General features: G+C 40.8%; 1 protein-coding gene across 3 annotated transcripts in view; it reads right to left on the bottom strand.

Annotated features, from left to right (window-relative positions):
* Positions 1–22936, bottom strand: part of TACC2 (transforming acidic coiled-coil containing protein 2) — a 129565-nt gene that overhangs the window by 45738 nt on the left and 60891 nt on the right. Inside the window, exon 1 of one of the 3 annotated variants that reach the window (XM_056351546.1) lies at positions 16888–17258. The exons of the other annotated variants lie outside the window; for them this stretch is intronic. Coding sequence (XP_056207521.1) covers positions 16888–16955 — 68 coding nt within the window. The 5' untranslated portion in view covers positions 16956–17258. Of the gene's footprint in view, positions 1–16887; positions 17259–22936 lie in introns of those variants that run through there. 3 annotated transcript variants of the gene reach the window in all.

Raw genomic sequence — 22936 nt, 5'->3', positions numbered from 1 at the left:
AAGCTCACGATTATTTTAAGCAGCTCGATGTCAGAAGTACAAGTACAGGATTTGCATTTGATTACATTTGCCTAAATCTATCATAGCATGAAGCTTTTGGTGAGCTGGGGAAGAAAAGACCTCAGAGTCACCCCTGAGAACTTGAGGAGCTCACTGGACCCGATTCTCCCCAGCTGCCTCCGCAGAATCCCAATGAGCTCCCACCTCCCTGCACACCATCAGGGCCACGCCACGGCTCAGCACCAACCCGTTTCATCACCTCTACTCCTATGCAAAGCAAAAGGATTTCTACTAGCTAAATAGCTTCAGAGATTTGCCTCAGGGATTTTTAGAGACTTTTTTTTTTTCCAAAAAAAACTTACATCACTGCCTGAGGAACTGCTCAAAAATAGCATGCCTGGCTTTTGATTATATCTGTTGCTGCAGCTCCCCAAAATACCTTCTTTGTGTCATTGTTTAAACCACACTCAGTCATCAGGCCACAAAACAGTCACACTGGAAGAGGTAGGCTGCAGCTTTTAAATTATGTCCCTTCAAAGATGCACCATGTTTTAAGTTCAAAATATTTTAAGCTTAAGAACAGCTAGCTGCAAAGAGCTTCTATAAATAAAGCTGCACAATAGGTATTCAACAAAATAACGCTTTCTCCTCCTTCCACAGAGCCAGTTGAGGAAACTTTAAGTTGAAGAATCTAAGAGAAACAGAGTTGTGTGATATCCTCCCAGCAGATAGGTGACTCTTGTGTCATAAAAATAAACCTATGAAGTTACCATCTAAACCAACAAAATGAAAGGTAATTCATACCTCTTAGGCTTTCACGATAATTCTTCATTGTGCTATATTTAATCAGTGTTTTACTCTCTTCATTTTGAACTCAAAGTTTTGCTCTGTAATACTGACAGAACAACATTTAGACTCTTCTTTCCAAATTGTCTGTATAGCCCATATAACATATACAGTAAATATATATATACCTGTAATATAACAGAAACTGACAAAAAAATATCTCTATTTTCATGTCCTACTTGTGTTTGTAACTGCGTTGTCAAACTGGTTTGATGGAGCAATTCTGTGTCCTCTTTTATTTAAATGGTGGAAAAACTCTGCACATGTTTAGCTCCCTTTTAAATGAGCTACCTATGTTTACTTGGTCTCTTCCTTGGATGAGGTGGGCATAAGCATTTGAAGTAAAGAGAAATGTCTGTTCTCTTTTATTCATTGTATGAGCTTCCATTCTAAAGAACATCTCAAGTCCATGGACAGTCAGTTGTGGTGCCTGAGCTCCAGCCCAAGGCTTTGTTTTGCTAGTATTTAATAATCCCCAAAAGATTCTGATGCAGTACTCCTAATTTTCAGCTGCACCCCTCCATAAGCAGCAGTATAATCAAGAACTGTCTTAACTGTAACCCAAATGCTGCTGCATTTGTTATAAGAAGCAATCATGCTGGTGGTTAACAAAGAAAGCTCGATACCAGAAAAATGTTCCTTATCACAGCCTGGGATCTGGGAGAGGGCATAAAGCCTGGAAGCACATACCAGGACTATGCTACAAGGTCTACATTACATATATCCTGGAAAAATTAGGTCCTGTGTTCTGTATTCCTTAGTGAAAATACGGATGGTCTCTCTTGCATAGGATACTTCTCTTAAGACTACAGTCCTACTTTCAAACAGTAAGAAAAGATTTTCCCAGAACAACAGGATATCCTGTGAAAAGGAAATTACATATTTCAGCCAGTTCTATTCATAATGTCTCTTCTCTGAGAAATACAGGGAATACACAGAACAACAAAAAAAATAATGCTGCTGCAAAGTTCACGGTGTAAAACAGATTGCCAAACTGTGATATGCCGTGAGAATTGGCACCGACGCAAGGCTGCACAAGGAGCAGCCACCATGGATCCAGCTGTGGGCAGGCTCTCACGAAAGGAAGAGCCCTTTGTATCATCTACAATATTATTTTGATGCTCCAGCCAAGGATGAAGCAGGATGAAATTGTTACTGAAACCTCGGAATGAAGAACTTATCAACACCAATGTGATGTAGATAAGCAGACACTTCTTTATTAACGGCCCGGTGCGTGAGTGAGTCCTCTCACGATCAAAGCACACCAAGTTTCAAAATCATATAGCTTATATAGAACTCGTTCATACATATTCATTAAATATTCATGCATAAACACAGTATTTCCCGAAAATCATTAACATACTCTCCTCCCATATCCGATTCTGCGCAGTAAAGGTTAGAAAGGTCTGGAAATGGGTCTGGGGTATTATTTGGGTAGGTGGTCCATGAGTTGGTGGTCGTGATCTCCCCCTGCCGGAATTATTTTTTACTTAAGGTAACTGTTTCTTGGCAGGTAACTACGAGTTGCTTCACTCGACTCTCCCCAGTTCCCATTAATTCTACATTTTGACACTTTAGTACATTCTCCTAGGTTACATATAAACAATTATCTTGAATCTTAAGTCTGTTATCTAAGTTCTAAACATTCCTACTAGGTGATTCTGACCAATTCCTCCGGCCTTGGTACGGGGCTGTACAGAGGATTCCATAGCAGCTGTTGCTGTACAAATACAAGTTTCATTAAAAGATTTCTTATAACTCTATATTCCTATTAAAATAACTCTATAAAATCAAATGTGTTTCTATGAAATCAAATGTGGTTAATTAATTCTAACTAATAAAAAATCTGTAACAAGATGGCACTCATGGCTTTTAGAGATAGAGAACTCATTTGCTGGCCCCAGCTCATAATGTTGTGGAGATGGAGCGCTCAAGTGCGAAGTCTGAATCTCCAGGACCAGTCTGTGGGGCAGCGATGAAGGGAAAGCTACAGGAAAGAACATACATTCATGCTTCTCTTTGGCCAGCTTGGGAGATTAGTGGGAGCTTGTCTTTCTAACACATCATATTGCTCCATCTGTACCCTTTGGGTTTTGTACATAACAAGCAAAAAAGTGTAGATTGTAGCAGCTACAAAATGATTAGGTGATAGTAACAGACTATCAAATTACCAGAAATATTCTTTCAGTCCACTCTTTCATCTCCCTTCTCAAAAGATAGCCAGTAAACAGTAAATATAGCACATACAGATGGGGTTGAGAAGCAGGGAGAACCAAGAAATGCAAGAATCATACCAGACCAATACAATTTGGCAATGCTGCATCAGCTTGTGGAGCAGGAGCACTTCCACTCTCACCTGGCAACTCTGAGGTCTTGCCCAGCCCATTCCATAACTCTCTCGAGGAAATACTGAACGGAGTCACTAGGGCTGACTTTTCTTCACCTTTGGCCTTGCAGAAATCCAGCCTCGCAACTGACATTACCTTTTTTGTAAAGCGCAGATGTTTATAATTTTAAGTCCTCCCCCATGTCACAATGAAAAGTTGCCTTTTTGTCACTGTAGCTAGAAGGCACTCAATAAGCAAGAATGAGATTTCTTTGGTCCACTGCCTCTCCTCACTGTCTGCCCTCTTTGGGCACCACAGCCACTGAAGTGAGGTTATCCCACTTGCCACCTGGAAACTTGATTCTTTAAAAAATAGTTTGCAACAGAGCTGTGCCCTTCAGCTGCATCAGGGACCCTGCCACCTGTCTCGGGTTCTTCTGGTATTTACACTACAGCAGTATAATCGGTGCGAGAGTGCACTCTGGTTTCATTTCACAGGAATGAAAGGGATATCTGATACATAAAAGAAATTTATATGCAGGGCTCTGACAGAAGGACTGAGGTCAGCAGCAACACTTCCTGTGGAGGGCTACAAGGGAGCAAATCTGGAACCAGTATGTGCCAAGGGAGCTCCCCAGAGCTTTAGCAGAGTTACTTCACTTAAAGTCCAATCTATATAGAACTTTTATTTAGCATATAGCCTGCTTCAGAAAAAAAACCACACCCAAAACCCCATGCCTAACCACTTCATGGAGCACCAATCTATTGGTGTGCAATACGGACAGTTGGAAGAGGAACACGAGTGTGGTATTTTGAAGTTTTGAAGCCAGGAGCTGGAGTTGCATTACTGAGAAGTTCACTTATAAAGAAGTATTTTAAATTTGCATTATTAGTGAAACATGTTCCAGATTAACTGAGGTTTCTCATACCTGTCAGCAGTATCACTGATGTCCAGCTAGCACTCCATAAACTCATCCTTCTCACTGGTACTCCAAAAACTCTATCCACTAATTGTTTTGTCTCTATGTACCTTTGTTTTATTGACATCATACCAGAGGCAATAATTTCGTTCTCATGGAGTATTTGGAAATACAACATACTGGGAGGAAAAAAGTCAGATAATCTTACAACATGCACACAACAACAAATCCAAGCTGTGGTGCTCCGTCACCACCCAAGACTGCTTGGAGGGTAATGAAACAAAAGCAAGGACTCCAAAGCGTTATTGGAGAGCTGTTGTTTACAGGTTGCCCTCTAATTGTAGTGTCAGGATGTTTGGAAACCTATGGACATTAAGGACTGTTCTCAGATGATAAGCAATTCCTACCTGATCAATTTTAACTGGCAGTAACTTCTAAAGTCTTTTCCTGAGATACAGTTGTAACTCCCTGAGGGGGACAAGACAGAAATGGGTATTTTGTCTTTTTTCCATCTCATCTTTAGATCCACACATTCTTTACAACTGGCTAGAGCTGCAGTTCAAGGGGGAAATAGCTGTCCAAGTACATCCATCATCTCTGGGCCACAGAAAACCACACTTGAGTTACCTGCAGATCTGTTTCCCTGGGCCTTAAGAATAAACGGACAAATAAGAATGCACAAGGCACATGCATCTGTTACCAGAAGGACATCAAGCAATGCCTGGTTCCCGTACTGAGATTTCTGTGCATCAGAAGCACTAGCAGGGCTCTGAGACAAATGGGGAGTCCAAAGGTGTGGACCCACATGAGCAAGTGCTGGTATAAAAGCACTACCTGGGGCAACACCTAAAGGCAACGCACAGATTCCATCAGACGTGGCCCTCCAAAGCATCTGTAGCTGCTATAAAGTTAAGGTATAAATTTCACATGAGTATTTACCAAACAATTTATCATACACTGTGAGAAAAATCTAAATAAATAATAATAAAAAAAAGCTAACTTCTTATAACGTTCAGTTTAGTACTGAAGATGAATTTAGGTTTTCATTCTTGTAAACCCAGTTGGGAGATGAGCTGGAGTAAGTTCTGTAGTCTCACCTCCATCAATCGTTTTCAGAGATGATCCTCATAAAATCTACATGAATAATTTAGACAAGGATGCAGGACTGGCTGTCTATTTGTGGGGTCAATTTGTTTTGCATGTTACTTAAACAGGCACATATAGTGCACTGGCAAGAGCCACAAAGGCTGACAGATTTGAAAAGACACTCAGTAACTTTAAGCTTTAGAGTTTCTGAAGCCAGAGAGGCAAGACACTCAGAGATGCACCTTAATTTCAGTCAAAGCTCTTTCACTGTGAACAGTCTGAATCCTTTCAGATTTCCTGGTCCATTTTCAATGGTTAAACTGATTTTTCCATAGTTTTTTTTTTAAAAAAACCAACCAAACAAACAAACAAAAAAACCCAAAAAACGAACATTGAGGTAGGATGTTTCAGCAAAGCATCTCTCCAGATGAAGATGAATCCCACTCTCAGCTCTGACACTGAACAGCTGCACATACATAGAATCATCATAGAATCATGGAATGGTTTGGGTTGGAAGTGATCTTACAGATCGGATCGTCTCGTCCCACCCCGTGCCCTGGGCAGGGCCCCCTCCCCCCAGCCCAGGCTGCTCCCAGCCCCATCCAGCCTGGCCTTGAGCACTGCCGGGGATGGGGCACCCACAGCTTTGGTCTTGGTTCGTTCACTTCTGCATCCACCTTAGGCCGGGATCTCTTAATGGCACGAACGGCTTCTTGCTGTTCTGCATGCACAGTCCAGAGAGGGAAAAAATACTGCTCAGTACACTTTATATTTGAGGGCGTTTTCCTTCTGCTTATATACAATTCAGTAACTGACAGTCTCTCGTAATTCATCTTGTGGTATCGCCCATGTTGCAGTTACACAAATTCGTAACACAGATATACATACAATCTCTCCTCTTTTATTTTTTTCTTCAGACTCTTACAGATATAATTCTGGATAATAATTCAAAACCACCGTGAGAGCCCAAATGGTAATTCTTTTCCTGGAGATAAAGTTACCCATTTAGGCCAGCAGGCATTAGCTGACCCGAGGGCCTACTCACAAGCACCAAGAATATTCCATAGCTACAACAAAAGGTCATTTTTATTCATCCCAGCACTAATTTAAGATAATATCAAAGATGCATCAACTTTGTATGCTATTATTTTTGCAAAGTTATTTGCCTACTCAGTGAATTCCAACTAACATGACATTCCGCAATAATTAGCTTCTCTTAACACGATGACTGTTAGCTATGTCGTTCTTTACCTACATGTTTTGAATATGAAACATCCTTACAGATTTTAAATTTTAATATTAAATTTGTATAGCAACATAGAGAAAACAAGGATGCAACGGTAGGCTATTTTAGGTATTCAAGATTAATATTTGGTGTCTGAATTAGTCTACCTATTCAAATGCAGCATCAAAACATGCAATATTAAAAAACAACACAAATATAAGGCATAAACCTCAGAAACGGTATTTCCCTTCTCTGATAAAATACACCATTGAAATGATAGACCTTCTCAAAAGAATTCAACAGCACAGACAACTCCGACAATGTTTTGCTCAGAGAACAGCAAAACCAGCAAACCTAGCCTACCACAGCTCAAGGGTGCGTGACTTTTCAGGGACCATTCACTGAAAATTATCTGCCTTGCTGCCTCTCACCCCATGGGGAATGTTCTCAGTGCTGAATCTGATGCTCATACTGAATCAGGAGCTGGGGGAGGTACTAACATGTCACTTAGATGTCACCAGACTCCATTTACAAGACAGTTCCTTTAGGGACATATTTCTGACCATTAACTATTAATGGATTTCTCTCACAGTGTTGTAAGGGTATTCAGTGACAAGATCATCTATGCTATGATTAAATAAATTCACAACAAACCTATACTGTGAGGAGACAAACCGCAAAATGGGTCACAAGAAGGGGATGCTGAGAAGGAAACAGTTGGATCACCAGCCTTGTCTTCAGCTCACATCCTGCTCCTGCTGGCATGATAACTTTGTCTCACTGGAACATTACCACTGCTTTGTGCACACATGATGAGAATCCAGCCTTGCATATAAAATAAAATAACGTTTGGTACCCCCAGGATAGCCACAGGAAAACCAGGGCATACCAGTCTCTGAGGGTCTGCTCCAATGAAATGCAAAATGCCCTAGACTACACCAGAAGTCAATGGGAATTCACAGCGTTCTAGTGATAAGTCTATACTAAGCAAATACATCACCTTATGGAGGAATACTTTTTGTCTGCTATCTGGTATGTATGGCATATGTACAGAATATGGATCATATGTGTACCAGAAAAGGCAATTACACCTTGCGCTACCTTACTCACCTGCAATGCAATGTTGGTGCCCTGTTTCATAGGTTTCTGACTTGCAAAGTCTGATCATCATAACAAAATGTAATTTCATCACAGGATTATTTCAGCTTAATAATGCTGGAGAATAATTGTAGTCTTACTTTGTAGCACTCACCATTGCTGGCCTATAGATCTTCTCTCTATTTTTGCTTTAAAACTGGATATGGCTCAATGAGAAATAGGTACAACTCCAGCTTCTTTAATCACAGCAATTTAAAAACATTTTATAGAAGAAATCCCTTAACTGGAATGAAGATAATTTCCTAGGTATCTTCATTCTTTATCCTGTTGTCTTTCCGATGCATTAAACCCCTAATAGAAAGAATACTGTAGGACAGAAAAACAGATAGCATTTTTTTCAAAAAGGTTTTTGTGAAAGAACATATCAAAGCTGGTTTTAACAGAATTATGTTTTGCATTTATGGGTTTCTGCAGCAAAAGTAATATTCCACAAAACCATCCACAGCTTCTTCCTCAGCAGAGGTATTCTGCTTGACATAAGAGCAGGATAAATGTCACACGTTCATTTTATGGCCTGAGCTACAATGCACCAGCGAAGCATCCTTTGCAATTCTCACTTAAGAATAAAGCTTTTAAAGGAAATAAATCCCATTCCACTGAAACGACGAAGACCTACTTTAGTTCAATGCAATTACACAAGAACTCATATTGACACTGATGTGTGCAGAAAGCAGGGCAGGCATGCCTCTCCAGAGAAGGATTTTAATATTATTTCAGCACAAACATTCCTACAAGAGCCATGGCAAACATGGCTCCCCAGAAAAATAACCGCTATTACATGAAGGTGATACTTCCTGGCCCACAAGTGATGTGTCATGACAGACACAACATTTCATTTAGGGACACAAGGGAGGAATTCATGCTGCACCGTGCGCAGAAGCAGCCAGAGTCGTTTCCCTCCTTTGTGCAGCTTTCTGCTTCTCCTCCACGCCAAGGGTGTAACATCCTCTGCTGCCCCAGCCCATCTCAGGCAGTTCAGCTGAAGTGTTAATGATTTGCACCAGTGTAAATTTGGTGTGAATGGGTAAATATGGCTCAGTTATGTACTGCTGATGTAACGTTACTGAGCGACTTCATTGCTTTTCCAGTAACATTTGTCCTCCAACATCAAGTCCTTGGACAACTTAGTGTCTGAGCTGAGATACAAGAATTTGGATTTTCTTTTTTTATGTAGGTGAGATAACAAAAATAAAGTGCTATGGCTTCCCTTTTCAAATCATTCTGTAGGACTTCAGCAATGGAAAATAGTATCTTGTATGTTATCCAAACCACACAGATAAGTTTGGAAATGTATATTCTAGAATAGATTGTGAAAAGAAACTTATGAATCCTTTAAACATTAATCACTTACTATAAAAAGGCCATTTTTTCCTTACACGGTGGTTATATTTCAAGAACAGGATTAGAACTGCAGTGGAGGAGAATTAAAAGAGCATAATCATCTTAAAAATAATGTTGACTTTTGGTTTTTAGCCTATTGTATTGTAAGTAATCTTCCTACCATAACTGATATGGGAAGAAGGAATTATTTTTTCCTGCTTTTTCTGCTTTTTTTCTGCAGCAATTTTGAGAGCATTTTGTGCAGAAGCCAAATTCACACTCCCCCAACAAAAGCCATTTCCTGCTTTCACACAGCAACCAAAAAGAAATGTCTCAAGCTGTGGGAAACCACATCTGAAGGAAAAAAGACTGTGGGATATAACATAACATACTTGCAGCAGCACTTAAAACTAAAATAATTTTTCTAACTGATTAGCAAGAAGTTCCCCATATTGCTTTAAATCATGTTAAATTTATCCTTTTTATTCCTTCTCCTGAGATCTATCAGGGTATGTTTTTCAACACTACTGATAAAAATGAATAATGAAATGAACCCTCATCCTTTCTGGCCAGCCTGCTTTCCCTTTTACTGGCTTCAATCTGAATAATGAAAACATTTACGCTACAGAAACAGGACTCAGAATTGAAGATTTTTTTTTTTAATCCCTATGCTCTTTTCAGGCAGATGCTTTATTCTCAGAGGAACAACAAGAAAATACCACTTAATTAAAGGCACTCATCTTCAGACATCACAACAGCAAATACAGTAATGTGTCCCTGAATCACCAGAGGCTGCTAAATATTCAAACACATAAATCTCTTAAGAGATGAGAAGAAACAGTAAAGATGCAGGATACCCCAATATCCAAGGCAGAAAATATTTACCACAAATATAGTTATAACCAGTTAACACATAATAATCCCAGTCACCCTTTGTTCACCCTAGTAGGTAGGGATTGGTATTCGAATCAGCAGTTGATGTTGAAGTATTTCATGCCCATGGCAATATCTTTGCTCTGCCTTTAGCACCAAGCTCTAAAGTTTTAATCCAGGAAACAACATCCTGCTATCTATTTTCTCAGAAAGCACCCAGGTGCCTGTGCTCACTGCTATACAGCACCACGCAATGGCTTCAAGGGAAAACAATCAATAATTCATTGGGAGTCAGAGCCATAGGTTTGAAACGGCTTTGTTTATTGGAACTACCTTTTAAATGTAACAAGGCTTTCCAGAGCCACATCTCTGCTCTGCCACAAAGCTCAAAAGCCGGAGCTGCGGACAGAACAGCAACTGTGAAGGCCAAAGATGAATATACGACACCCGTAATCCCTGGGGGACCAGTTTATCTTGAGAGGCATGGAGATTTGTGAAAATAGTGAGATGTGGAAATAAGACCGTGCCCCTGTAATGCTTATGGTCCTGCCTTTCACAAAGGAGATAAGGACTACATGGAGGGGGAGAAGAAGGGAGGCAGGGCATCCCTTTGATAAAAGGGAACGATGGAAGAAAAGAGTCCCTCCGCACCCAACCTGCTCCGTATTCTGCCAGTTTTACTCCTGCACAGCCTGTGCAGGCTTTACACAGAACCTCACTAACCCCTTATTCCTCTACTTCAGCGCATGAAGGGGCTGCATGGATAGAAGCATGGCCAGGAAGCAAGAGCAGCGAAGGACCAAAAAAGTCTCAGCCTCAACAACAGCAAAAAAATCTCTCATTGGGCTATAATAATTGCATCTCCTGACTTGGGGGTGGGTGTGATCCTCCTGCTGAGGTTTCTCACTGACTTCAGCAGAGCTGCGGCTTTACCTCTCCCGCAGACGCACTGTGCTGCTCCAGCTCTCAAACTGTGCCTTTCGGTGGGTGCTGCGTGAACGCCCAGCTCAGGGAAGTGCCGACTCAGCACAACAGCGTCCTGGAAAAAGCAATCCCTGATTTGCAATGGCACCTCACCAGCTGGCAGCCAGCTGTACTGCCCACAGCTCTGCCAGGTGAGGAACAACAGCACTGAACCTTCCCTACCCAGGCTCCTGCTTTGGAAGGGGACACTCCTGCACTCGGGAAGTTAAACAAAGGGATTCAAATTCCTTGCTTAGCCTCCTCCTCCTTTAGCAACCAAACCCTTTTCCAGCACAACACTGGACTCATTTCTAATGAGAGCAATGAACTGTTATTAACAAGACCAATAAATGCAAGGTTTCTATGCTGAAGGAAACCAAAACCGAAAAGCAGGAGCTCATGTGATTCTAACTACTACTAGGTTTCACATACAATCTGGTCCATATTTAGCCCTAGAAACAAGCTTATTTTGTTTAGGAAAACCCTGTCTTGTACATCTGAACATAATTCTATGGATTCTGTTTAATCAAAATAAAATAAACTTGAAACGAAAAGCCCCAGATCTTCCCAAAGTCTACTCTTTATCCCAACAGAACCAATGGCCCCAGTTCTTCCCCCGGAAAGCAAAAGGCTTTCCAAGCACCCATTCATCTCTTTAATCAGTCCTCCTAGCAGAGGGAGAGGAGCTGTGGCAAACAGTACTGTGTGGAAGCAACAAACAAAATTAATAGAGCTCTACAATTACCCTGAGGTCTGTTTCAGAGATATCTACAGTTGCTTAAACCAAAATTCAGTTCACACGCTATACGTTTAGACAGTCTACGTTGCAAACTCCACTTTGGTTTCAAGAGCTAAGGAGGGATGTTACTGTCTTGTCTAGTATCACCATCAATGAAGGCTCTCAGGCCAAAATGTGCCTTAAAAGAAACCTTTGAAACCTAAGACTGGTGGAAAAAGGAAACTAATTCAATTTTTTTCCCATTGAGCTGGCTCTCTGACGCTAACGGGAGTACAAAATGTGAAATCCAGTCTGCTACTATATTCACATGCCTTTAAGGATCTAAAGGGAAAGGATACCTTTTTTTCTTACAAGGTTTTCCATAGTAAAACCAGTATTTGTTTGTTTATTACAGCAAACACGCCCACTTCCTCAAAGAAAATGCAAACTATATTGAAATTCAGCTATAATTAGAACTCTGCCTTTTGCCACAGAAAAGCCTGCTTATCTGGACTAAATAAGAAGTCTGTTACATAGCTAAATCCTTACAAAGCATTAGACATGGACAAGGGAGCGGTATCTATGACATCAGTAAAATACAAAAACTCTCTACGGGTGTAAAGTCTTAAAACAAAGGAAATGTGTTTATAATAGACAGAACCACTTTTCTATGTACTATAATCATGTTAGAGAAACATTAAAAGCACCCAGACTATTACGTCTTCAAACACACAGGACTGAAAAGCATCTTTGATTTAAATTTAACAAGCAGTTATTTTGACTGCTGGGTCAAGCAAAGCAAAAAGCAAAAGCAGACAGGGAAACAGCTCTGACTGTAAGTGACAGCCACAATGCATGTGCAGGAACACCTTTTCATTCATGTTTTTACTACCTCACATCAGTTTGTATTTTCCAATTTGCCCGTATGTCATAATACATAATAGATGACAGCAGCGCCATTATGCATGGCATAGGGCACACCATTCAGTATAGAGAGCTTTATAACATACACATATTTTCCAGATATGTGGCCTGCCTTGCTAATGGAATGGTGAGTGATTCTGGGGTCTTTTTATTTTGTTTTCAAGTTTAAACATGACCTGCCTACTTCTAGTGACAGATGTAGCAGTTGATGTAATAACTCTCATATCAAAGGAAACGCTGTCATTGACTTCAGAGATGCGATCCTTTGGACTCAAATGAGGGAGGCTGGAATAAAAGACAGGGGTGCTTGACAGAAGAATTTGCTTGTTACTTCTGGTCCATTTTCTCTCAGAGTAAAACACCCCCCACATCTTCCAGCAATTCACCCTGTTCAGCAGACAAGTCTAGTAGATAGAGTATGCCCTACTTACTGATGACTGTCAATAAGAGGAAGAAGAAAACAAATTTACGTAGAATGCTGACAATAGGCAGTACTATCTGTCAAGGGATTAACTCAGACGAAACACCAATTCAGTAACAGAAGCCTCCCATCCTCCCAAGGTCCACATTATTTCCAATTATATATTTATATATATATATATATATATATATATCTCCCACTCTTCCATGTATATATACATCAACATGACTTTCCTATGTATGAGCATATAAAACTATGCAAATATTTTACCAGCCTGGTTTCTTTCAGACTTTTAAGAATGATTCAGACCTTTAGGTCTGGGAGATAGAAAAGTAAAAAACTTGGTAGCAAGCAAGGGCTGCAGTTTTGTACGTATGCTCAAATAACTTCTATATATACATGTGTGCACACACATGCACACACAGAACAGCTGCTCACATCTCATGCACAAGGTGGAGTTAACCCAGTTTAAATTTCTCTGAGTCTTTCCAGCAATCAAACAACAAATGAAAAGACCATGGAGCAGAAGAAATATTGAAAAACAACGCACAAGGGCACCAGCATCTTGGCCTGCTACCAACGATCAGTAACATTCAATTTCTTTCTTGGAGCCTGATCCAGCTCCCACTGAAGTCAGTGGGCATTTCACCATCAACTTCAGTAGGAGCTGGCTCAGTCTTCAGTCATTTTCCTCTTGGATTGGCAAGGGATGAAAATGTTAGAGACGCAGCATAGAGCTCCTGATGGGAGGAAATAACACATCATCAGCCCTCTGGCTGATGAAGAAATGGGCACTGAATGTAAATCCTGCCCAGTTGCTGCAAGGACAGCAAACATAATGCTCCACAAAAGGAAGGTGTGGTTCATGTTCAGGAGAAAGGAACCCTTTCCACCAGAGAAAAAAAATTTATTCATTCAGAGATGACATCTGGTGAAAAGCTACCAACACTTGAAAACCTAGCAACATTTCCAGCTTTCAAATACTTAAAAAGTATTTCCAAGAGATAGAAATATATTGCTACTAAAAAGAAAAACACTGATATATAGGTGATAGCACTTGGCAAGCTGAATTCTGTTCTCATCCTCAGCAGGACAAAACTGGTGGCTCTGCGTAGCACAAACAGTGCATGCAAGGAAACAGTCACAAGTGCACCAGATGTGAGCATGTATGCACCTGAACAATTTCACGCACACTAAACATCATCATACTGTCATTTGCTTTTATTTCAACCGAGTCAGTCCTATTATCTGATTGAAATGTGCACTTGATTTAGCTAAATCTGTGACCACCAGGGTGCCTGCTGCAATTTGCAAAGCACATGACAGTGCTTATAATGTCAACAGCAAGGTCTGAACCACACTACTTTTATCTGCTGTTAACTTTTATTGTCACGGGCTTCCCTTGGGCTTTCCCTTTTTTATCATTCAAAATTGACTTTTCTTTTTTTCTTTAAATAAAAGGACAGTTGCCAACTGCCAGTGGCTGAGTCGCTAACAGTCCACAATGAACAACAGAATACCCCAGACTGTCAGTATCAATATGGGGTTTATTACAAATACTTTTATCCTGGCTGAAACAAATTTACATTAAAATTTGGAATTTGGCATACACATGCAAAGAGAGCATACTTAGTCATTGATACACTCTAAAATCTTAACCTAGACCCCTTTCCAGCATCAATTCTACCATTAATTCCTTTCTATGACTTTCCCTAGTGTTCAGCAAAGAAGTCCATTATAGGACACTTTGGAGGAACTCCTAAACCAGCAGCTACTTAAAGAATTTGTTCTCTCTGTACTTTCTTGATGCTAACAGAAATCTATTCCTGTAATGATTTCTGATTTACACCCCTCTAATGAACTCAGGGCATCCAAACCCAGCCCTGCTTTCCCTTTGTTAAGAAGCTGTCTCCACCAGGCAGGCGGCCTCTGCTGAAGGCTAGAATGGTGATTTCTGGGATGCTGTAACTGTATGGGCAGTTACCCAACTTGCCTGGGACATGGCCAGATGTTTTTGCCTCTGAACAGTAACTGCCATTAAGGAATTTGCTTGTGTGTGCAAAGTAAGTTAAATGTAACATCATTAAAAAAGCACTGGTAAAAGTTACAGTGATTAGGTTATAAAGTCAAAACCTCAGACCAGAACTGATTACCATGATATCCTACGAGGACCTTCTTGTTTTTGGAAAACAGACCCGTACTCTCTGAAGGATAAAGAAACCCCTCCATTCTTACCTCATTGTAGAGACTACTTAGTTGGAGTGAAGAAAATGGCACATTCTTACAGTGATTTGTTTAATACAAGACTAGTAATATCTTTCACAAACTCTTCCAAAGGACATCAACAGTTCCTGAATGATGCCTGTGCTAAAAGTGTATCTGTTGATTACGCTGGGCCTTAAAAGATCATACCAAAACCCCACAGGAATGACTCACTGCAAAAGGTTAGTATACTTATATAGAAAAGGTGTCACTGAAAGAGATGACAATATAATTTATTCATGTGCCCCCAAAATCTATACATATATATACCTTGATCGATATGTTCTTCAACAGAATGTATTCTTAAAAAGCTGTGAAAAATGGAGATAAAAACCACTGAACCCTGCTTTAGCTACATCTCTTTTATTACCTACTCCTTGGATCACTGCTAAAAATCAACACCAATCTGTGCAGATGAAAATGTAATTTACAGGACTTTAAAGACAATGAGGCATCAGTTTATTCCACCGTATTACTAAAATAGATGCTGTATATAGGAATGTCAGTACTATGTAAGATAGAAGCATATAGAAAAAAGATTTTAATTGGTGAAGCTATACATCAAAGGAACAAAGGATGCAGAAATGCTGTTAGGCCTGTATCTTACAAATATAACAAGACAGTAGCAAGCAAAGCTATCTGCTGATATACTGGAATATGACAATACGGAGCATATACCTACTTGTAAGGCCTATTATAGAGGCAAAACTATCAGTCACCATTCCCCAATGACTCTGAAGCACTTATCTCAAACGTACAAATGATGTCTCAACTATAATCAGATCTACGTTAACAAGCAGACATTACATTTAAAAAAAATTTAAGAGACCTATCTGAAGCTAGTTTATAGACTAGCCCTAGTGGATAAATACTTAAAACTTACACTATCAGAAATTAACTCTGTGTTCAGACGTGTTAGATAAATGTGATTTATGTAACTGAAATGACAATAGGAGACAAGGCAATTCTTCTAAAATCCATTCAGAGGTAAGGTCCATGCTCTAGCATGATAGCTTAGTAGTTTGGGGTGGAGGGTTAGGGAGAAAAGACTGTTGCCTAAGTAAGCTAGTAAATCCTCAACCAATAAATGACAAAATCCTATTTACAGATGGGAAATGACTCTGCTATTTCTGCAGGCACATACATATTTGTGCACTTTCATATATGATTTAGCCAACTGAAAAAGCAGTAACTTGTTCTGAACAAGTACTAATTGTTCGCTTTTTCCTCCCTCCCTCCCCCCAGCGAATCTTTCAGAGTTGGCCTTCAGCGAGAAGAGATCTAAGGACACTTTGCTTATGATTCATCAGAGGATATAATACCATGACAGGGACGGGTGCTGACAAGGGTGATGTGACCTGAAAAATAGTGTCTGTATAGAGAAAAGCAAAAAGAAGCTCTGAGAAAACAGTGAAATGCAGCCTCACGCTGTGCATTTTAAATAGAAAACACAGAGGTGGTGGGTTTAGGAGGGGGGAAGGGGCTGGTTTTTTGTTCACTGGAAATGGTCATTGTGTTTGATTGATTATGCATCCAAAACATAAAAAGACAAAACATATGGTACACAGCTAGTGCTCAACACAAACAGATCAAGGCGGTCAGTCCAAGCCAGGTGTCTTCATACTAGGAAAGCATTATAAAATATAACACGCAATATTCAGCAACACCTTAACTATGTCTCCAGCTGAACACAGTTAGCATTAAACAAAGGCCTCAGACAGCAAAGTCAGCTCCTTCACGCGCCGCACAGGTTAAGTGCAGAAGGGCTGCAGGCCCAGCAGCACAGAGGAAGAGGAAAAAAAAAAAAAAAAAAAAAAGAGGAGAGCAAAGGGAATCCACACTTACATGGCCTCTGACGGTTCCCGGTTCAGGCTACCTGTCTCTGCCTGCTGCAGAGACTGCGACCCTCCCATCCTCAGCGTGCCCTTGGGTTGAAGCTAGACACGAGCAAGGCCAGCTTCCTCCGTAATTCCACCAGCAAGGAGCCCTGAGAGCTCTGACTGTGCAGAGGCTGCGATACTGCAGTGCAGATGGAAACAGCTGCTTGCATCAGTGGCAGCACAAGCAGAAACACTTCAGCAGCAGCTTCTCTTCTCAGAACTGTTGCCAGTTTTGGGGTTGTTTTTTCTTTTTTTGTCCAGATGAACAGTATTTATAAAATAAAATCAAATCCCAGCCACTGTGACAGGCTAATCATCTGCTAAACATCAGTGGTCCAAACAGCTACGGTGCAAGCGCCTCTAACACAGGACTATTGGCTATTGAAACTGGCTTGGAAAAAAAAAAAAAAAAAAAAAAGAAAAAAAAAAGAAGAAAAGCAGACCCTCCCTTTAAGCACACATTGTCAGCTACTGTGGCTCCCTAAGGACCTACAGGCAGGACCATTATATTGTGTTGACTCAGCTGATTTGAAATGCAAATGCACGTGTGCACTGGATGCCATGCATACATTTTCCTCTAAAAACAGGCAAGTTGTGCATATTGGGATGATTGCAGAGAGGATTAACAAGCAGAACGGCTGCTTCTTTTTTTTTTCCTTTTAAACAAATGAGCTCATCCCTCTTGCAAAAATGGAATCTTCCATGAGGAACGTAGGGAGAATATCATGAGCAGCCAAGGTAAACAAGCCAATGTGGGAGCGGACCCTACTCAGCACAGCTCCATCCAACAGATCGGTGCACTTAACTGCCTTGCTTCTGCCTGCACAGACCCCCTTCCTTGCTGGACGATGAGGTGGAGAACTGTGGGGATGCTCATCATCTAATATGGATGTGATTTGTGATGAGGATCTTTAAACCCGGAAAGCACAAGCCCAAGCAAAGAGCATTCCCAACCCTACAAATAAGCTTATTCTTTTGCCACCATGGAGGTATCGGGGTACTGGGAATTCAACAAGCTGAAAGGGCTGCGCACCGTCACTCTCCACATCACCATCTTTAGCAAATAACAGATGCTCCATATAAGTTATGTATCGCATCACTGAAGAAGAAAAAAATCAGTTGCACTACCATCTACACTGAGAATTAAACTCTAGGGACACAAATGACTTGAAGCTATGTAACAATTGTGGATACGTGCAGGGCAGAGAGGTCAAAAGGATCAGATAAATTTAACAGAAATATTAAAAGAGACTAAGTTCTAAACACCTACTACAGCATGGCTTTCATGTTTCAGTGGAGGCCTTACTAGACTCACACCTTAAACAGCTTCGGGGTTTTTTTTTTTCTCTGCTTGCAAGATGGAAAATCCAGTGGGGTTTGCTTACTTTACAGAAACAAGGACTGCTGTGTACATGTGCAAGGTTCTGTCTCTCTGGGTGACCCATAATAAATTGTTCTTGGGATAAGAAGAAACAAAGATGCTCAGTGAACACGAAGCACATTTCATTTCCAGAGACTGCCTAAAATTAAATCCTGTTTTATGAACAGCATCAAAGTAAACGTGCCTTCTCTGTTTTGTTTCTTTTTTTTAAACTAACGGGAAAAGCTAGTGAGCCAGCACTTTGTTTAGCCACAAACTTCCAAGCAACTTACAATTTTGGGGTTATTTCATTTCTGGTGAAAGCCAAACCCTTGTTTCTAGTAGTGTCTCATTGCTCAACCCTCATCTCAAGTCCCCCATAGAAGCAGCAGCACTGCCTCACTGGGAGACTGAGCTTCAGAATTTCTGGTGCCTGGCTGGGTGCCTGAGACACGGTTAACTCCCAAGCTCTGCATCAGAGCCCAGCGCTGATGCTCTCTTGTCAAGGTAGTGGCAGCTTATTACACTGTCTGTATTTGCCAGCTTCCAGAGGAAGGCTTTCGCTACCTGGGCAGCCCAATCTGCCCAATCAGTCATTTCCAGCCATCACTGCATAGGAGATGAGGAACCAGACTCGTCCCAGGCACTGTCACAACTCTGCAGCTCTCAGAGCAAGAGATGAAAACACAGGACACTGTCAGTTGACAGGTTTGCACCTCTTCTGTCTATAAAACACAGGCTGCTTTTTAGTCCCTTTACAGCAATATTTAGTTCACCAGACATTTACCAGGATGCCATGAACCAAACATTACCAAACAAACATGAACATACATTACCAAAATGCCATGAACAGGACAATTCTGTTAATGACAGCAAATCAGCAGAGCCAAATAAAACCACAACCCAGTGTGCAAAATTTTAACGTAATGTCAGGTAAACACTTGTCAGGAACATTCCCAAGCAAGTAAACCACAGAATTTGAAGAAAGTGTATGAAAAGCATCATGTACACTCTGGCAGTAGATTTGAAATGGTTAATAACTCCAGTATTGCCATCCAATATGGGAAATAAATGGTACCAGCCAGCAGGCTAAAATTACATGGCTGTATTCAGAGATCTTATTAGTTGAGGTTACAGCTCAGCTTCTGTTTTGCCTGTGGTAGCTCTACTGAACTACAGAAGATAGGTCTACTGAATATCATAAGAGCTTGTTACTGGATTTCATTTGTTACAGAGAAAAGGAAGACACTGGGGGAAAAAATTCCCTAGGAAGGCAAACACCATATTGAGAAAGTAAAGCCCTAACAGGTACCTGGAAGCCGAGACGGAGAACACAGGCACTGTTTGCCCTGTTGGGGAGGGGGAAACAAGAATATTGTGGCATCTTCCTAAGAAGTGTAAGTACACTTAAAATGCCTGTGTCAACTCCCTCAAGTTTCACATGTTTATCTATCAAATAAACAAAGTCCCAGTAAAAAAAGGCTTGCATTGAATCCTGTTCTGAGTCAGCATGGTCCTTTCAAGAGTTGTATAGTAGAGAAAGTTTTTATCCCATTCTCCAACACTTCTATGCAACAGACATTCAAGTTCCACTAGAAATCGCAGGTCTTGGTTAACATGTTCACGGACAGAGTGCAGGATCAAAGGCTTCAGCCTTTCGGGCCCAGCTACGCCCCTGGTCTCTTCGCACAGACCGTCCAGATTAGCAGGAGGCTCTGGTCTATTGAGGGGTGCCACAGACAAGGTATTCCCTCCTTTTCCCCTCCCTCTCACCCCAGTTCATGTGCACAGCTCACGGCACAGCTCAGAGCTTCACCACGAGGACAGCTCACCGCCTCTATGCAGCCCCTGCTTATAAAGGGGACAGGGTTTAACTCTTCTCTTTGAAAAATAACCATCCAAGCAGCTCAATTACAGCAATGTGAACTGGAGTACTGGTAAAACAAGAACATGAGCTGTAACACTAGTGAGATCCTGATGGACGTGCTGCTGTCAGTTTAGTGTCAATACTTCATTGACTGGCCAGAAGAGAGCCGCTTGGTGCCTTAGGAAAATGTTTCAGACCGAAAAGGAAGGAGCTTAGTCCATTATACCCAAGGGCACCTGCACAAAGAGAAATTACATGCTCAAAAGCAGTGGCAGCTCTGACCAAGTACTGCATCAAGAAGATACAATGACAGAAACCAAAATTAGGACAACAAAATCAAATCAGCCATTACATGCAAATTCCTACCAGTGAGTGCAGTTACCTCAATGGGGAGGGAACATATTTAATAATTTTAAGAGTCCAGACTGCGATGGTCTTTCAAAAAAAGATAAGCTGTAACTGAACCTTGGACTTGAATGTAGAATCTTGACTTGGAAGAATTTAAGCTTTCTTCATTATAGGCTGCACAAAAATACATGGCTCTAGACATGTTACGTATATTTCTGTGCTTCTTTACTCACTACACATTTTTTCAGTCCTAGGACACCTAAAATTTCCTTTTTTTTTTTTTTTTTTTTTTGTGCTCCTTAGTCTTATCTCCCTCTCTAAAGTGATCAAGAGAGGATCCACCTTGTAATTTCCACTTGCCTTGAGAAGAATCACTTAAAAGACATCCTCAAGCAATGAGCTGCTAAAGCTGCCGTTGAACACTACAAAGCATTTGTTACCCTTCACCTTGGTTCTTCACTTTATCTGGTTAACTCTAATCCTACATTATGCTCAGAGATGTGCCAGATGGAATCTTTGCAAGATCACATTGATTTTGTGGGTTTTTTTCCAGTCAAGTCATTCCATGATCCAGCTCACTGCCTGCACTCCTGCACCGCTGTGGGAGAGGGACAGTGGGACAGTGGCAATACGTAACGCTTGTGCTGTCATCAAATCCTTCACAAAGTCACATCTAAGCACAGAAAGCAACCCAAGCCCTTCAATCTCTTTGTCCCCAGAGGTGCAATTCAGACCACCATTTAAAACTAATTCTTTGTTATTTTGAAAAATTACACCCCAAAGAGAGAACCTAAGCAAAACCTCCTCCTGCAGGGTCATGCAAATTGTCAAAGGAAGGAATGACCATTTGCTGCTACCAGGTAGCAAAGAGCAGTGGAAGAAAAGCAGGTTTCTTTCCTTCTCTCACTTATGTGGCAACTTTGTGCTATTTCAAATGAAAGACCAAGTATGAAAAGTTACCTCACACATGCAACAAATGTATCCCATTTTGGTTTACTGGAAAAAAACAGTAAAATATTAACATGAACTGTAACACCTACGTGCCAGTAGTGCCTAGTAATAGGCATGTAGTCCAGTTCATGTCCACAGTATAATTTATATGATTATAGTCTATAATTAGCAATTTAAAGACACATTCATCACCATCCTTCAAAGATCCAGTTATCTCTAAGTTAATCCCATTCCAAGAGAGAGAAATCAGAAATTCAGCCCTAAAGTAAGAATGGCAGACCTTCAGGTTGAAACCAGTCCTGTTGGTTTTGGGGGTTTGGTTTTTTTTGTAGCTGGGTTTTTTTAGGGTTTTTTTAATGGGCTTAGAGTGGGGTACTGATTCATGACTGGAGAGTGTAAATGAAATTTGAGCATTAAAATAATCAGCGAGTGTTAAATCAGTGCAATATTTCTCAATATACTCTTTAAGAAAAATAGAAGTAATTAGTTCAATTGCCTCTGTACATTTCCTGGCATAACACAGCCCTACCTGTGTTACCATGATATAAAATCATACACCACAAAATAACATGAGGAGACACTAGGTGTAAAGCTTCACAGATTTAACTTATTCTTATAGATCAAATACTTTGATAAACACATTGTTTACTCCACCATTTGTCTAGATTAACGCAGTGCAAGTGCTTTATTTGCATTGGTACACTGTTCATGAAAAAGCACAATGTCTCAGGATTTTAAGCCTGAGCACACCGACAGAGTATTTCCATCTGCTAAGTCAAAGAAAAGTGGAGTGACCAGTGATGATGCAAGCAGGATGGACGCTGCAGTTCACAGGAAATGAACACTAAAATGGGTTTCAAAATAGAAGTAGAAATAAAAATAAGAAAGTGCCCCCCACCCCACCCCCATTGATCACTGTTAAATTGCTAAGGTCACTGCTTAATCTAAATTGCAAGTGAGATTAATGGCATTAAGAGTTATGAATAACCAAGATGCCTGCTTAGTTATTGAAATTTGCTGCATGGGAAACCACTGCAAAGATAACAAAAGGGGCCTCTGCACGGTGCTATTCAGGATGGCAGGGGGGCTACAGTCTTTCAGAGGTCGGCAGTGAATTACGATCAGTAACGTGAGAACTAAACGCATCAGAACATTCCATGTACAAAAGCATTTTATGAAATTAAGAAGGCATACAAACGGAGATTAGGTTTCTGAGAGCTGAGCGCACCCTCAAGTGTGGAAGCCTCCATGGTGGCTGTGCAGAGATTTCACTGAAGGAACAAGGGGGTCTGTCTATTATGCAGACTGCAGAGGAGACCCAAGTTAAGGCTCAAGGGCAGCCAAACCCCCATGGAACGCTCTTTGTCCCACATAATTTTGTGTAACTTCTGGCCTGTCATTTGCTCCTTTGCTCTCCCCTCCTGCTGAGGCACAGACACTTCAATTTTGGATTTCATCTGTACCATGCTACTACTGTATGAACCAGGC

Source organism: Falco biarmicus, chromosome 9 (genome assembly GCF_023638135.1).
Source record: "Falco biarmicus isolate bFalBia1 chromosome 9, bFalBia1.pri, whole genome shotgun sequence".
Classification (NCBI taxonomy): Eukaryota; Metazoa; Chordata; class Aves; order Falconiformes; family Falconidae; genus Falco; species Falco biarmicus.
Note: the sequence above shows the minus strand (reverse complement) of the source record. Positions and strands in the feature narration are given on the sequence as shown.